Source organism: Drosophila biarmipes, chromosome 3L, assembly GCF_025231255.1.
Source record: "Drosophila biarmipes strain raj3 chromosome 3L, RU_DBia_V1.1, whole genome shotgun sequence".
NCBI lineage: Eukaryota > Metazoa > Arthropoda > Insecta > Diptera > Drosophilidae > Drosophila > Drosophila biarmipes.
In genome coordinates this window covers 16,487,033-16,503,697 of record NC_066613.1, presented here as the reverse complement: position 1 = coordinate 16,503,697, position 16,665 = coordinate 16,487,033, and the positions used below count along the sequence as shown (strand labels likewise).

Sequence of the window (16,665 nt, the reverse complement as noted above, 5' to 3'; positions counted from 1 at the left end):
AAATTGTAACGCCTTTTATCTGAAAGATAGCATAAAATTCCCATCAAGTAAGTTCTAGAGTTTGAGTTCTAAGCCTAGCCAGTTTATCGTGGGCAGATAAAAACGATTTGGATCTGATCTATATCTTTCTATATCTCATGGAAACATCTTTTTGCTCCCCAAACGAAAGTCTGAAAGTCAAAAAATCAACGACCAAGGGAGCAAAAGGTTCAAATTGTTTATTTGGATAAACTTTAGGCACCAATATATTCCGGTCTGCGGCACTCCTCCATCTTGGGATCGTAGTATAGACCTGGAGTGCAGTCCAGGGTGAGCCCATTGCCATCGACGCAATAATAATATGCATCGCGGCGGGACTTGTGCGGATAGAAATGAACTCCTGCATTAGGACACTTGATGTCGGCACGGCGCAACGGAGATCGGGAATAGGGCTTAATATTCCTGGCCGCGGCATCGATCTGGTGTAAAAAATATATACAAGTTTTATCGTCTTGTGCAAGCTAAATTAAATCTTATGACAAATTAAAAAGAGAAGATGAATCCTTCTTGAAATCAAAAGGAAAGAGCTCTCAAAAAAAATTATGAAGGCGTTCTTAAGAGTTTAGATATAATATGAATTTGGAAGTCATTCTAATTTTCCTTAACTCACCGAGCAGTTGACATTCTTGGCAAAGTCGCAGAGTCGCAAAGTGGGATTGAAGACCAAGCCAGGGGCGCACTCCTGCTCCCAGGGGTAGCCATCGGAGCAGACGAAGTACTTGCTGCAGGAGGCCTTGCTGGCCAGGTAGATGATGTCCTCCGGCTGGAATGTGGCCGAGCAGTCGTTGGCCACGCAGTCCACGTACTCGGGGAAGTCGCAGCGATCCGTCCTGTTGTTGTACTGGAGTCCATCTTGGCATTGCCGTAGAACGGGTTTTCCGTAGTAGCAGAGCACGTACTTCGTGCAGGTGTTGTCGTAGCAGAAGCTGCTCAATTGGAAGGACTCGCAGGAGGGCAGGCACTGCACCTTGTCTGCGTAGGTGCACAACTGGAGGACCGGGTCGTAGGCGAGATCACACGGAGGATTGTCACACATCTTCGAGGCACCCTCCAACTCCAAACAGCTGCCTACTTCCTTAATGGTGTTATCTAGAAATATAAATAATACATTTTCCAAACAATTCTTGGCTCGAGATACTATCTAATAGATAGCCACTTCCCTTATGATCTTAGCTTTCTAACTTACTTTCACACTCGATGTACATAGAGCAGTTTCCCACATAGGGCAGGAAGACGCCATCTGCCACGTTGTTGCAGACATTAATCTGGGTGTTGCTGTACATATCGTATTCAGCCTCCTCTTGCTGGACCACTTCATCATCATCCTGAGGAACACCTTCAGGACCTGGCGCCTCCACAAGGTCCTCGTCGGCCCGACTCCCAAGAACCATCAAAACGACCAACAGCAGACGCCAATTTATTAGCCACTTCACTGGGAAATGAATGTAAGATCTATAGATTTTAGGTGAAATCAATCTGAAAGCTACTTACTCCTGGTTAGCTTGGAATCTGCTACGCAACTGGTTGCCTTCAGCCTGGAAAATATTAATTTTATATCGAATCTGCGTGGTCGCCTAATGAGCTTTTGCCAATTTGCACTTATCATCTTGCTAATTTCGGCACACGACTCTCGTAGAAAAACTACACTCCAATTTTTGCAAACATTTCAGCTTTTAATTTGTCACCACCAAACACCGTGATAATTTATCTCATTCGAAATGCTTTAAATAGCAGGGTTCTCAGAACCCGTGAATATCATTTGTAATCAAAAAGAAGTCCCAAACTTTCAATTTCGAGAACGGAAATCTTTGCACGTGTTTGCTCTTATCGTTTGAGTGTATGAGAACTTAAAGTTTGTAAAAAATTACCGCGCAATTGTGATGGGGATCTGGGGCCACAAAACTCTAAATACGAATTGATAATATTCCATTAAGATAATAATACCTTAGGAGAAAGGTTATATTTAAAAGATATACATATATTCTTTCTGATTTCAGAATCGTGTAAGTCTGTAAGGTATAAGTCGTTTGATTAAAGAGCCTGTTAGATCTTATCTATCTAATAATATCAACCACTTTTATCCATTACAGACGATCTTGAGATGCAAATTATACAGCAGTGACTCATCCTTACACGTGTTTCCTAATGGCTGATAGAACTATTTATTTCCAGAGTCTTCCTGACATGGGAACTCTCAAGATTGGCTCTTGTTCATCGAACTTATCTCGACTCTCCGAATTTTAATGAGTTAGGAACGCCTTCTAATTACCACATAAGAACATGCATCCGATAAGATTTGGAATTCGCAGGGAAGGAAAACAGACCGGAGATTGAATGCCAAAGGGCTTACCTATAAAATGAGGGGCTCTTTGAGGTGGGGCGATAGTTGGTTGAGGAGAAGAAGCCCACAAAGTAAGTACGCACCACAAAAAAGTATATTGTTAAAGTTAAGAAAGTACATTGCCTATAGAGATGTACCGCCTGACCCTGCTGGCCTTGGTTGCCCTGATTGGAAGCTGTAGAGCTGCGGATGGGGATGTGAATATCTGCTCCAATGTGGTCAACAATCTCTTTCTGCCCCACGTGAGCAACTGCAGCAAGTACTACCTGTGCATGAGTAAACGATGAATCAATCAGGAACTGCCTCCAGAATATCCTAATCCTTCTTAACCACTCCAGGCGAGGTGGCTGTTCCCCGAGAATGCCCTGTGGACTACTACTTTGATGCCCGGGATCAGCAATGTGTGCCTGTGATGGAGGCTAGATGTGTGCCCTCCTGCAAGACCAGGGGATTGGACTCCTTTTGTTACGATCGCACGTGCACCAAATACGTCCTCTGCTTCGACGGCACTCCCGTGATCCGCCAGTGCTCCGATGGACTCCAGTACAATGCCCTGACCGATCGCTGTGACTATCCCCAGTACGTAGACTGTGTGGACAACCTGTGCATCCGGGAGAACAACCCCAATGATATTGTCTTCATAGCCAGCAAGGCGCGCTGCAACAAGTACTTCATCTGCAACGATGGTCTTCCGAATGTCAAGACTTGTGCAAATGGTCTTCAGTACAATCCGAGCACCCAAAGCTGTGACTTCCCCTCGAGGGTTAACTGCACGGTGGGTGTTTTGGCTGCTTAAAGTATTGAGGTTTCCTGGACTTATTTAAAACATGGTTTCGTTCTTCTAGGTCGAGACTCTGCAGAGGAATATTCTGCCCTTTGCCCGAGCTCCTCCACGTAGTGCAGACATCAAGTGTCCTGCGGAGGGCGCCCACTTTATTGCCCACCAGAAGCGCCAGGATGCCTACTACTATTGCCTGAACGGCCAGGGAGTCACCTTGGACTGCACACCTGGTCTGGTCTTCGATGCCCAGCGAGGGGAGTGCCGGGAACCACAGTTCGTAGGCGCTTAGATCCTTGAAATAAAGATGCCCTGCTGTCAACTTATGTCTTTTATGGGTTTTCTCTAATCATTACTCAATCCATGGGGTATTCCCACACTCAGAAAAAGAATCCAGCGTTTCTAAGCCAAGCTTGGAAAATACAGAAAACGGAACAATTCTGCTTTCAGCTAAAATTACTCTGGATTAGGAGACTCATCCCCGAAATTAGCGAAAAAAAAATTCCCCGATGCACCGCGATTTCTTAAGAATTTTCGTGTAATTGATTTTTAAATTCCTGGTTCATATTTTCAATCAAAGCAATTATATTTTATTTTAAATTAAAATTTATTATAAAATATTTTTTTCAGGCATTTTCCCAGACGAATTTTTACTCCACTGAAATTTATTAAGTACAACCAAGTTAAAGTCCCACATTTTGTGGCTCGCGGCACTCTTGTATCTTAGGATCGTACCAAAGACCAGCCGTACAGTCCAGTACCAGACCATGCCCATCCACGCAATAGTAATAGGAATCCTGGCGAGACTTGTGGGCATAGAAGTGGACGCCGGAGGGAGGACAGATTCCTTCAGTGGTTCTGGGTGATAGACGAGAGAACTGCCGAACCTTTCTCTGTTCAGAAGGGATCTAAAATATTTGCAATAAGCTGGAGAATTCGTTGAAGATAAAACCTAGTATAAATCCCACCTGACAGCCCGATTTCGAAGGAATGTCGCAGCAATCGCACTTGGTGCTGAAGTACAGACCTGGAGCACAGGTCTGCTCCCTGGGAACACCGTTGCCGCAAAGGAAATACTTCTCGCAGGACACTTTACTCGGCACATAGCGCAGGTGATAGGCATTGTAGTAGATGGAGCACTCGGACTCCACGCAGTCCACGTTCTGAGCGAAGTCACAGCGATCTGTTTGGGAGTTGTATTGAAGGCCGTCCTGGCATTCCCTTAAAACTGGATGTCCGTAGTAGCAGAGGACGTACTTGGTGCAGGTCCTCTGATAGCTAAAGGTGCTGAAAGTATAGGATTCGCAGGTAGGCAAACATTCAGCCTGCCCGAAGTTCACACAACTCTGGGTGTTGGCATTGAATTGGTACGGCCATTCGCACTGCAGTTCTATGGCCTGGCCAGCTAAAGGGGAAAATATTATAGCAATAATATAATAATCTTGGAATCCAGAACTCACAACGACAGAGGTAGTACCTGTTGCAGTCACCCACAAAGGGCAAAAACACATTGTCCGCCACATTGCCGCACAGACTGAGATTGCCCGTGATAAGACCATATTCCTCATCCCCTGCAGTGGTATCTGGATAAATTTCAGTAGCTCCGGAACCCTCAAAGTCATCAGCTCTTGATTCCAGCACTCCACATAGCAAGCAGATAAAGCACCATATTTCTGCAAAAAGAGTTCAATTATAGGGTTTTCTTTTAAATTCTTCTGCTTTGCACACCTCCACTCATTGTCAGCTTTTTGGCCCAACTGATTGCCACAGCTCATAAACAATTTCCTTTATAAGGTGCTAGCATCAGATTATCTTATCGCTTTATCAATGTTTTTCTTACATCTGACAAATTAAATGGTAAGAGAGGAACTGACTCGTGGTGGTCTATATTTAGTTCGGGTTTACATTAAGAAATACGGAAAAGTGTAACATGAAAATCTATCAAAATGTTGACTCTGATTCAAATAAAATATTCGAATGTAGATTAGAGGAGCATTCAACCAAAAACTCATAGAGGTATCACACTTTAAAATCAGCATCCAAATGCCCAAGCTATGGGTCTAGAAGTGCAGTTTTGAGTTACCAATGTGAAGTACTGAAATTCGAACATGAAAATGGGTCAAAATTTGGACTGTTCCTTAAAGGAAATATTTGAATGTAGATTAATAGAGAATTCCACCACAAACTCGTAGAGGTATCACACTTTAAAATCGGTTTCCAAATGCCCAAGCTATGGAATCTAGAAGTGCAGTTTTGGGTTACCAATTCGAAAAATACTGAAATTCGAACATGAAAATGGGTGAAAATTTTGACTTTTCCTTAAAGGAAATATTTGAATGTAGATTAATAGAGAATTCCACCACAAACTCGTAGAGGTATCACACTTTAAAATCGGTTTCCAAATGCCCAAGGTACAGAATCTAGAAGTGCAGTTTTGGGTTCCCAACGTGAAACCCATTGGAAGTACGGAAAATTCGTACATGAAAATGGGTCAAAATTTTGATTCTTGCTTAAAGGAAATATTTGAATGTGGATTATTAAAGAATTCCACCACAAACTCGTAGAGGTATCACACTTTAAAATCGGTTTCCAAATGCCCAAGCTATGGAATCTAGAAGTGCAGTTTTGGGTTACCAATTCGAAAAATACTGAAATTCGAACATGAAAATGGGTGAAAATTTTGACTTTTCCTTAAAGGAAATATTTGAATGTAGATTAATAGAGAATTCCACCACAAACTCGTAGAGGTATCACACTTTAAAATCGGTTTCCAAATGCCCAAGGTACAGAATCTAGAAGTGCAGTTTTGGGTTCCCAACGTGAAACCCATTGGAAGTACTGAAATTCGAACATGAAAATGGGTCAAAATTTGGACTGTTCCTTAAAGGAAATATTTGAATGTAGATTAATAGAGAATTCCACCACAAACTCGTAGAGGTATCACACTTTAAAATCGGTTTCCAAATGCCCAAGCTATGGAATCTAGAAGTGCAGTTTTGGGTTACCAATTCGAAAAATACTGAAATTCGAACATGAAAATGGGTGAAAATTTTGACTTTTCCTTAAAGGAAATATTTGAATGTAGATTAATAGAGAATTCCACCACAAACTCGTAGAGGTATCACACTTTAAAATTGGTTTCCAAATGCCCAAGCTATGGAATCTAGAAGTGCAGTTTTGGATTCCCAATGTGAAATCCATTGGAAGTACTGAAATTCAAACATAAAAATGGGTCAAAATTTTGATTCTTGCTTAAAGGAAATATTTGAATGTGGATTACTAGAGAATTCCACCTCAAACTCGTAGAGGTATCACATTTTAAAATCGGTTTTCAAATGTCCAAGCAATGGAATCTAGGAGAGCAGTTTTGGGATCCCATTTCCAGTGGAAGTAAGGAAAATTCAAACATGATATGGGTCAGAATTGAAACTTTCTTACAGAGAATATTTGAAAGTAGAAAAATAGATAATTAAACCACAAACTCAAAGAGGTATCCCACTTCCAAATCGGAACCAAACTTCCCAAGTTATGGAATCTAGAAGTGCAATTTTGGGTACCCATAGTATTTTCTATTCAAAAGGCATGTTCGTTAAAGATCTCCCACATTAATTTCGAAACGTTTGCCGCCTGTTCCAAAAGAATTCTACGTACACACGAAATCGTTTGAAAATATTTTCGTTTTCGGCTTCTCGTTTCAGTTGAAACTCAGGCATCTCTCTGTGCACAGCTCGTCGCTCGTACATAAAATACACAACAATTATTATAAGATATTTACCCTATATTTTCAAATTTGTGGTGTAAGTTTGCATAACTACTGCACTCTTTGTTGTGCTGTCTTCCGAAGTGCCAAAATGATTGACACTATTTTAACTGAAAATATAATTGAACAAAGAGGCATTTATTTATAGAAAGGTGCCTTGCGGTGGGCCTTTGTTTGTATAGAAGAAAGCATCAATGTGCGCGATATACATAACACCAAATCTTCCCCTTTTCTCCTCTAGCGCCTAGAAAATGGTCAACGAGCTCCACAAGCCCCAAAATGGGGACAATGCCGCCTTGAGTGAGGTAAGCTGGTATTAGAAAAAGGTTTCATTTAAAATTGAGGTTTTTTAAAAAACGTTCCTTACAGTTTATAAACATTTTTCAAAAATTCATAGACCCTAACCTTCTATGATTCACCGCTCTTTTATGTTCGGTGATTCACTTAGGGTTAACGAATTTAGGGATTTTTTTCGATTTATAAGATAAAGATCATATAAGCACGAAATCAAAAATATGAACAATATTATATGGAAAAAAGCAATTAAATCCTATAATACATTAGGTATTTTTGTTAAAAGAAGAATAGAAAATATGGGTTTTTGTGATCCCATGCTTCGAAGCATTTTATTAATAATTAGTATAATGCATATATGTAATGAATTTTTCTTGTTTAACTAATAAGGGTTAAAATGAAAAGGTGTGTTTCAATTTTACAAGCCAAGACCCATAGTTTCCCTATATCTTTCTAGCGCCTGGCCGCCTCCAACCGGCAGCTGCAGGAGATGCAGGAGGAGCACCGCCAGTTGCTCGAGGAGATGGAAACGTTGCGAGTGAGAGCCGCCGAGCTCACGAGGCTGAATACTCAGCGCACACATCTGAGGCAGTCGACCGAAGTGATGGAGAAGTCCCAGACAACCATGTCCAGTCAGGTGGAAGCTCAATCGGAGCCAGAACCACAGCCCTCATCCTCTTCCCCTCCTGCCGAACCAGCTAACCAGGAGGCTACACCAACTGTGCAGAAAGAGGAGGAAGAGGACAAGGAGGAGACGGCCAGTTACCTGCAGGCCAAGCTGAACGAGATCGCCAACCTGAAGGCTCAGTTTAAGCGTGTCCAGAACATGGTGGACACCACTAAGATGATTGAGCAACACATGTCCACCAGGCAGGTGGTGCAGACCAGTTCCTCCGTTCAGAGCAGCCGGCAAACCACAACCTCTGAAGTGCGAGTGGCGAGCGAGGAGGCAGAGGAGGCTGCCCAAGATGCGAATGCTTCATCTAGTTCTGTTCCTGACAACGCAGAGCTCCTGAACTCCATGCTCAACATGTTCACGGACTTCACCAGCGATCTGCGCGGCCAGGCGGAGAGTCTCCGTGCTGAAAGGGATCGCATCAGGACCCTCAAGGAGGACATCATCCAGCGCAAGCAGGGAAAATAAGCCAAATTAGACTTAAAACACGCACTGGTCCTAGTCACAGAATGTTTTGAAATTAAAAGAAAATATTATAAAGTTAAAATATAAAAGAAATACATAAATAAATACATTATTATCCGATAAAATGTTTGATTTGTTTTAAAACTTGTATGGTTTCCAACTAAAGAGGTACTAAAAGTAAATCTAATCTAGATACACCGACAGATAAATGAAAAGCCAATAAGGCTTACAAATGTAACAACAGATTACGTTTCTAGCTGCCAAAACTTAATTTTAAATATTTACCGGCTTTTTCGATAACGATAGACAGCTTGGCAGTGTGACCGCATCTCGGTAGACTTCTTGGCGAACTGCCAGCCCTGGTCCGAAACAGCTGTCAGAGTGCGCAAAGTGAAAAAAACAAAACGGAGAGTTTACAAGATTTTTTCTAGCGTCGTTTTTTTTACGCGAGTATATATTTTCTAATGGCGCCGCCGCCCAAAGTTGTTGCGGACCAGGGCAGCGCCAGTGCCCGCAGCGGGAGCAGCAGCAACCACAACAACAACAACTCGGTGGGCGGGGCAACCGGCGCCGTGCCCAAACAACAAACGCCCCTTAATGGAGCACCTGCATCGGGAGCGAATGCATCCCCATCCACGGTGACCAGCAGGTCAGCACGCTCCCGGCGGCAGCAGGAGCACCTGGGCGAACCGGACCTGGACTTTGTGGAGCCACTGCAGCGGGAGACGCTGAAAACGCTGAACGTGAGTTAGCCTAGCCGCCCGGTTGCCATGGCAAATCCTCGAAGAGAAGACACCAAAGACCCTTCTCTTCCGCGATTTAAAAATACACTTCACACTCATCTCGGCCCGCAAAGATTCTTTATGCGCTGGTTCAGTAGCAAAAGCGAACGCAACCACAGCGGACAACGAATTTCGATCGGCCAGAGAAGTGTCTCTCCCTCTCACTATATATATATATATATCTCAAAAAAGATATATATATACCCCTAAAACGAGCAAAATTGCCGCCATACTCGCTGTTGTGCTCCTTCTTATCTTTGGCTGCTGTTACTTTAAGGATCTTCTCCAGCGCGCACGCATCAGCAACGGCAAGAATCGATCTCCGGTAGATCAGCAGCTGTCCAGCAAGGAAACCAAGTCACCTGCCCAGCAGCAGCAGCGAGAGACACTGCGTCAATTGGCCGCCGAGCAGAGCAGCTACGAGTCAGCAGGTTACTATTCATAAAGTTTAAGGAATACACATCTCATTGAGGCATTTCCAATATCCGCACCTGGGCCAGTGATCGGCGGCATGGCCCACACAGCGATCAGTGCGCCAGTTCATGTTCTATAAATAAGACGCGAACGAAAATAAACGCCCACTGAGATGATGTAGTCCGCAGCCCACTCTCTGGCAATAGACCTAAACCTCCATACTGATCTTTGGCTATATTCCATTGCAGAGCAATTGCAGGAGCAACAGCAGCGCTACCGATTCCCCGTGCGTCCCGTCCAGAGGGTTCAGCACCAGCCATCCTCGTCATCCAATAGCTCAGGCGCCCCCTCATCTTCGTCGGCCTTGCTGCGTTTGCGTCAGTCTACGCCCCCGAATGCCACAGTAGGTGTGGTAATACCAAACGCAACTACCAGCAACGGAAACGGTCATATAAGTGGCCCTGAGGAGCAGCCCACACAACTGACTCCCGCAGCACTGCATCAGCTCGTTCACCGACTCTTTGGAGTGAACCCTTTGGCTCCTAGACACGAGACAGGGCGCTCCCAGGTTGATGTGCTGCGCACCCTGCTCGGGCTGGACGAGAACCTGAACGGCAATAGACAACAACAAGGTGTAAACCTATCGGAGGTGAGTTCTATCTTTTCGATCTAAAGATTTATTTAGTTATGTTTATTGTGATGCCGAATCTCTCCGTTTCTAAAGTAATGTTTATTAAATCTTTCTAAACATTCTGTTTCCACAGCTCAACAGTATGGTGCATGAGATCAACCCAACCGCAGAACAGGAAGAGGGCATAGTCAATTCGACCAGCTTGGAGGATGTTGCATTAAGCGAGGTACGTTTGTAAAAAAAGCAGCCAGTGGTTATAAACCTACATAACTCGAACTCCTATTTACCTTGCAGATGAGCGACAACCGTGCCCAGTCCATCCAGTCGCTGCACAGCGTTCTGGAGACCCCCACGCCCGATACCGCGCCCAGTTTCGACGAGCTGCAACAGCGCCTGGAGGCCTCCAACAGGAACATGCAGCACCTGCAGGACGAACAGGCCAAGTTGCTGCACATCCAGAACCTGGCCAAGTCTCACCTCAGCGAGATGGAGCAGCTGCGCCAGCAGGCTGATCGCCTGCCCCACAACAGCAACGGAGGAGAGGCTCCAAAGTACGAGTCCGTAGAGCAGGTGCAGAACGATATGGCCTCGCTGGTGGGTCGCATGAAGAACCTCACCGCCTTCATACACAATCAGAACGAACTGAGCACTGTGCTCGGCGATGATGGCCCCGAGATCCTGGCCGAGCAGCAAGCACTGCAGGAGAAATTGGAATCGTTGCGCACCCAGCGCGAGGATATGCGCAACCTGGTGGATGAACTGAACAGCATCAACCGTACGGCTAGGGAGTCAACTAGGGCCGTCAAGGAGGAAACTCCAACACCGCCGCCAAAGCCCGCTCCTGTACCAGTGGCGGTAAAAGAACGCGTGGTGCCAGTGGAATACCAGAGGAATGTACCCATCATGCGGCAGGAGGCGGCGGAAGCAGCTCAGCGAGCACTTCAGGCCCAGGCGATGATCAACCAGAAAACGGCAGATATAGAAGCCCTCAAGGCTCAGATGGCCCGGCTCAAGGGTATGCTAAACACTGTTAGCCAGATCGAGGAAAGTACCCCAAGCATGGGTGCCTCCTTGGAGCGGCGGAGTGAGGAGAGGACCAGCGTCGAACGTGAGTTGCCCGAGGAGATTTCGAAGCGCGTTTTCGAACTTAACGATTTCACCTCTGAACTGCGGGCTGAGGCAGCTAGTCTTCAGAAGGAGCGCGACCGTATCCTGGCCCTGAAGGCGGAGATCGAGCGCCGCAAACAGCAAGCGGCAAATGCAGTTCAGTTGGGCGACGATGCACTGAAGAGAAGTAGTCTTACCCCAACCCCCACACCCTCGAGACAGCATCAGGAGAAAGAGGAGGAGGCGGAGGAGGAGGAGGCACCATCTGAGGTGGATACTTCCCTTCAGGCCACGCCCACCAAGGAACAACTTCGTAACGAACTGCGCGTGCAGTGCGAGCGCCTGCGCAAGGAGTACGAGCAAAAGCAGCGGGAACTGGAGCAGCGCTACGTGGGTAGCAACAATACCACCTCGGAAGCGGATGACGAGGGAAACGACGATACCGATAGCGATAAGTACTTCGCCAACGCACGTACCGCCTCCTCAGCAACACTCAAGCGGGCAGCGTCCGCCAGCACGGTGGTGGAACAGCGGCGCGGTCAGCAGCCCAACATGCCCCAACAGCAAGCTCCACCGCCGCCAGCTCCACCGTCCACCCTCAACGAGGATGATCTAAACGCGACCCTTGATACCCTATCACTGGGCAACGACAGCTTGCCCTCGAGCAGCAACAGGTCGCAGTACATGCCGCCGCCGATGCCCCCAGTGCCGGGAATATGGGGTAAGTTTGTAGTTTCTTGTGTTCAACATTCAAATCTTGCTTAAAGCTTATTTTAAATATTTTCTTAACCCCCCTAGCGTCGCACAACGCCAACAATGCGTGGCACGGACAGCAACCAATCTATGGCCAGCCTTGCTCCAGCACTGGAACCGAGTTTAAGCCAGCGCCTGCAGGCCCGCAGGGGGGATCCTCAAATGCCTCCGGATCGAACGCCTCGAGCGATGCCGTGCTTCTGCAGCAGTTCATGCAGACGCAGCAGATGTTGATCAACTCAGTGTGCCAGTGCAACCAGACGCTGTGGCACCAGCAGCGGGAAATCGACAACCTTAACAACCAACTGCATACGGTAAGTTCTCCAGAGGACCACGTTTCACACCAACTAATAAACCTTTTAAATACATAGCTCCAGGATCGATTTAATGTGGTGGCTTGTCAGGATCACAGCTTCGGCTTACGCTCGGAGTCGGTTCCGCCTCCGAACCTCCCGGTGGGCCCTGGAATGGGTCAGATGCCCAACAATTTGTGTCTTGGCAACAGCCGGGCTCAGTCGGAGCAGCTGTTCAACTTTGGCGCCCACCAGAGCGCCTTTAGTAACTACCAGCGCAGCTGTCACCGCACCGGGAGCGAAGCTCATCATCATCAGCAGCAGCAGCACCAGCCACAACCGTTCCTCAACAACGCCGCTCCGCCGCCACCGCCGACGCACTACAACAATGAGACTCCCTTGTCGCCACCTACGTACCGCTCAAGTCCTGGTCCCATTTTTATGAACCATCACAACAACACGATCCACCAGAACAACTCCAATCTGAGAACCCAGAACCAGCATGCCAACAACCTGCACTCTTTGCCCGAGGGAGCAGCTGGGGGAGGAGCACCCGGTGCTGGTATCACCCTGAACAACCAGGTGCCACCCGGTAACCGGGCCAACAATTACTGGGATAACTTCCGCAGGTAATACTCTAACTTTGGTGGTGGTATTTTTAGTCGGGTGTTTGATGGGAAGGGGCTACGACCAATAAAAATTAAATAAAACCATTTTGTCTAAAGTCAATTTTCAATTCTGTGCTGCGGTAAGTGCAACCAGGCGTTGCAAGCAATTGTTCCATTAACAGAGTTGAAAGTGACTAACCCAAGATTAACTCCAAGTACATACAAAACTTTGTTACGTTTAAAATAAACTATAAAATTGTTTTATAAGTTGTTATTTAATTATTTATTATTATTATTTGATTTAACCTAAACCTGGACTAACAACTGCTTGATTATTTGCTGACCGCTTGCATTAACCCATTAATATCTGTGCGCCTTTCCAGCCACTCGCGCCAGAATCTCCTATCGAACAAAAGCAACGAGGAGCTGAACGTGGACCTCCAGCAGTACCGACGCCAGCGGGCGCCGCGTCCCAGCTACTTTCCGCCGCCCCAGCTGATGGCTCCGCCCACGACCCGTGGTGGTCTGACCCACCAGCAGCAACAGCAGCGTCGCCACTTTTTCGAGTCGCCACTAACCGCTTTGCGTGGCAGCAGCGCCAATGGCAGCAATAACCTGAATAACAGCGGCAGTGCGGGCAGGAAACGCGACTGGCGCGAGGATCCCGCACACAATCGCGACCACGACGATGAGGATGTAGATGAGGTGGAGGAGAATCATGACAACGCCATATTCGGTTCGGGTCGGCGTCGCAATCGTCGGCGCCCACAACTCTCCACGCTGCGAGATGAAGAACCCGAACAGGCTAGCTCCTCCAATCTCAATATGAACGTAAACTACGGCAATAGTCCACTGTATCAGCGGAATAAGGTGCCAGCAAAGCCCACCACTTCGACGGTTTCGCTGACTCCTCTGCAACAGCGACACCTTCGCTTCAACTTCGAGCTTCCGTCTCACTATATGGACTACATTGACCTGCCCCAGATGACTCCAGTGGATACGACGACTCCTATCCTCGGTCAGGAACCCTCGCCCGTGGACGAATCAAATGCCATGGAGCAAACCGAGGAAACTGCCTCCGAGGAACTGAATCGCAATCTGCTGGTGAATGCCCTGAAGAACGACAAGTTCACCACAAAGTTTTACGAATCCATCAAGGAGGATGTGTACCGCCGGCTGGAGACGCTGTTTGAGCAGCAGCAGCAGCAGCAAATGCAGCAGCAAAATCAGCAGATGCAGCAGCAAGAGCCTCATGGACTGCGAAAAGCTCTTAACCAGGAGGAGGCTGAGCACACGGGTGATGCGGAGGCCACCGAGAGTCGCAGTGAGACGCCTCTGGAAGTGATGCGCAGGCAGCTGGACAATGAACGGCCCGAGGACGAAAAAGGATCGCCAGTGAAGCAGATGACTGTGGTCATTCCACAAAATGGAGCTGTCCTGGAGGAAACATCAGCCAGTGCATCTGGCGTTACCTCTTCTGCAAGGTCGGAAGTTGAAGAGGTAAGAGAGCTTATTATCCTGTCAAGACACATCCATTATTTGCGTTTTCCTTACTAGCAGATGCACGAGGGAAAAGCGGATCATGTCTGTGGGTCTGGAGCAGTAGCAGGGTCCACCATGGAACTGGCCCCGGATCACGAACTGATCGAGTACATTATTAAACGCATTCGCAACCAGACGCACAACAACACCGTCATTAATGATTCCTTGCTGGCGGAGGTCTCCAAGCTGACGGCTACTGCTGCCCAGAATTCCACCGCCAGTTCGCCATTAATCTCGCCCAAGCGCATTTACGCTAAGATCAAGAAAATGGACATGCCACGGCAGCGTGACGAGTTCCTGCTGTGGTACCGCTCCTATTTGGAGCAACTGTTTGTGGTGGAACAGCCGCAGGACAGCTGTAAGCCCAGGCCGAAGGCCCCACCCACTGCTGCTTGCAGTCCGGCCAAGCAGACGAACAAGCGAGTTCGCGAGCAGTCCCAGTCCCAGTCGCAGGACTCCAATAACGATGCCGACCTGGCTGAAGCTGACCAAAAGAATGTCTCCTCGTCGGGAAATGGCGACCTGGAGTGCGAGAACAACGAGAATCCCGGCGAGGAGGCGGATGGCCAGGCTGCTGCGGAGTCATCCGGAGCAGAAAAGCAAGAAAGCAGTCTGGAATAGACTATAGGATCCACCCAATCCAACACACATTCCTAATCTCACTATACATCATATGTACGGATATTTAAAAACTCATTTTTACGGATTTCGCAGACGTTACACACCTTTTGTCCGTGTCCCCATTCATAGATCACATTTCATTTGGCTTATAGTTTTTTATTTAACATTAAATTATGCAACAATAATATATATATAAACACACTAAAGACAACAAGATATGTTTTTAGTTTTGCTAATAATTCCTGAGGCATGCTAGTTACTCCTGCTAGTCGTCATCTGCTCCAGCATGCGGTAGTAGCAGTAGCGACTATCGTAGTCCAGATCGTACCAGAAGTTCACGGCGATGCACTTGTGGCTCTGGGACACGTGGTGGAACCAGTAGTTGGGCAGGTAGAGGATGTCTCCGGCATGAACACGCACCTTCAGCGGCTTGGCCCGGGCGTACTCCGGATATTTGGCCAAGTCAGGTGCCAGGGGATCAATGCTGACCCACTCAGTCAACTGCTCGTTGCCCTCCTCATCGCGCAAGGGTTCAATATGAAACTGTCCACTTTCCGAGGTTTTGTACACGCCGGTCTTGTAAATGCCTCGGGGCACGCAGCTCAGCTGGTGTGGCGGGATGAGGATAAAGTCCTTGTGACCGGAAATCACGCAGTACATGTTCTCGTAGGGATCCTTGTGCATAGAGGTCACGGCACGCTCGTCGCCCAGCCAAAAGTTGACGGCATCGGGCGGTTTATTGAACGACTGCTGGGCAAAGTCCAGATCACTGACCCGCAGATCGGCCACCAGTTCCGGTAGGTCTACACTGAGATTGGAGTTCTGCTTCTGAACGTAGTGGACGGCTCCTGCGGGATCATCTAGGCGGCGAACCACTTCGGACAGCTTCATTTGCGTCTCCAGCGGCAGTACGAAATACTCCTGACCCTTTTCCGTGGCCAGGCCGTCTGCGTAGCCATTGGGGGTGATGGCAACGTCCACTTCCCGGTCCCCAAGAGCCTCGATCAGGTACTCCGGCGTCCATTTCCCAATGGCGGGCCACGAGAGCGCCTGTCGAATGACCACCGGCTGGTTCTTGGAATAGTAGTCGCGACAGAACTCCAGAGCAGTCGGAATCCGATCTAGCTCCACTACACTGCTCCCGATGCACAGCTCCTCAGCCTCCTGGAGCAGCACATCCAACGCCTTCTTGACCTGGGACATGCCGGCAACTACAGATGTTTACTCCGCTGCGGCGAAAACGCGTTTTTGCCTAGAGTGGACCTTGTCATGGCTGGTGAAAGGGGTGTTCTGGCTTTTTAGTGAAGGTTTAATGTTAAAAGTGGTGGTTTTTATTTTCATTTGTGAAATTTGTTTGAAATATCTACGAGCGCATTGGTTAATTTTTAAAACTTGCTAGATACAGGTGTGCTACAAATGAGTGTAATGGTCTTTGGGTTTTTCTAATATTAGTCATACGACATACCAAAAAAAACGAACTTATTAAACTTATTGATTTCGTGGCATTAATTGTTGGGATGAGGGATGGAACTCTATGCCCCTTGGAACAGCATAAACTTTT

At 47.1% G+C, this 16,665-nt stretch overlaps 4 protein-coding genes across 7 annotated transcripts; 2 read left to right on the top strand and 2 right to left on the bottom strand.

The window, feature by feature from the left end:
- Positions 1-226: 226 nt before the first annotated feature.
- On the bottom strand, positions 227-4,903 carry LOC108034394 (uncharacterized). The gene is made up of 9 exons (XM_017109276.3): positions 4,887-4,903; positions 4,619-4,831; positions 4,127-4,563; positions 3,854-4,066; positions 3,313-3,453; positions 2,858-2,981; positions 1,226-1,471; positions 650-1,128; positions 227-458 (listed from the first exon to the last, which is right to left on the bottom strand). Exons 1-9 carry the CDS (start codon positions 4,894-4,896, stop codon positions 234-236), a joined length of 2,088 nt encoding a protein of 695 aa, XP_016964765.1. The 5' UTR covers positions 4,897-4,903; the 3' UTR covers positions 227-233.
- A 1,952-nt stretch (positions 4,904-6,855) lies between these two features.
- Positions 6,856-8,478, top strand: LOC108034574 (nedd4 binding protein 3). The gene is made up of 3 exons (XM_017109506.3): positions 6,856-6,955; positions 7,160-7,223; positions 7,670-8,478. Exons 2-3 carry the CDS (start codon positions 7,170-7,172, stop codon positions 8,354-8,356), a joined length of 741 nt encoding a protein of 246 aa, XP_016964995.1. The 5' UTR covers positions 6,856-6,955; positions 7,160-7,169; the 3' UTR covers positions 8,357-8,478.
- Positions 8,479-8,727: 249 nt separating this feature from the next.
- On the top strand, positions 8,728-15,320 carry LOC108035203 (uncharacterized). Of its 4 annotated transcripts, XM_017110714.3 has the most exons (10): positions 8,728-9,096; positions 9,413-9,566; positions 9,798-10,198; positions 10,314-10,406; positions 10,475-11,288; positions 11,364-12,008; positions 12,086-12,354; positions 12,412-12,962; positions 13,325-14,441; positions 14,499-15,320. In XM_017110714.3, the coding sequence occupies exons 1-10, from the start codon at positions 8,818-8,820 to the stop codon at positions 15,102-15,104; spliced, it is 4,929 nt and encodes a 1,642-aa protein (XP_016966203.1). In that variant the 5' UTR covers positions 8,728-8,817; the 3' UTR covers positions 15,105-15,320. The 4 variants fall into 4 exon arrangements, with proteins under 4 accessions (XP_016966203.1, XP_050741932.1, XP_050741931.1 ...); XM_050885975.1 differs by having other exon boundaries at positions 9,425-9,566; positions 10,475-12,008; XM_050885974.1 differs by having other exon boundaries at positions 10,475-12,008; positions 14,502-15,320.
- LOC108035204 (bifunctional peptidase and (3S)-lysyl hydroxylase Jmjd7) lies at positions 15,240-16,328 on the bottom strand. Its single transcript, XM_017110715.3, has one exon. The coding sequence runs from the start codon at positions 16,305-16,307 to the stop codon at positions 15,357-15,359; it is 951 nt and encodes a 316-aa protein (XP_016966204.1). The 5' UTR covers positions 16,308-16,328; the 3' UTR covers positions 15,240-15,356.
- Positions 16,329-16,665: the final 337 nt, after the last annotated feature.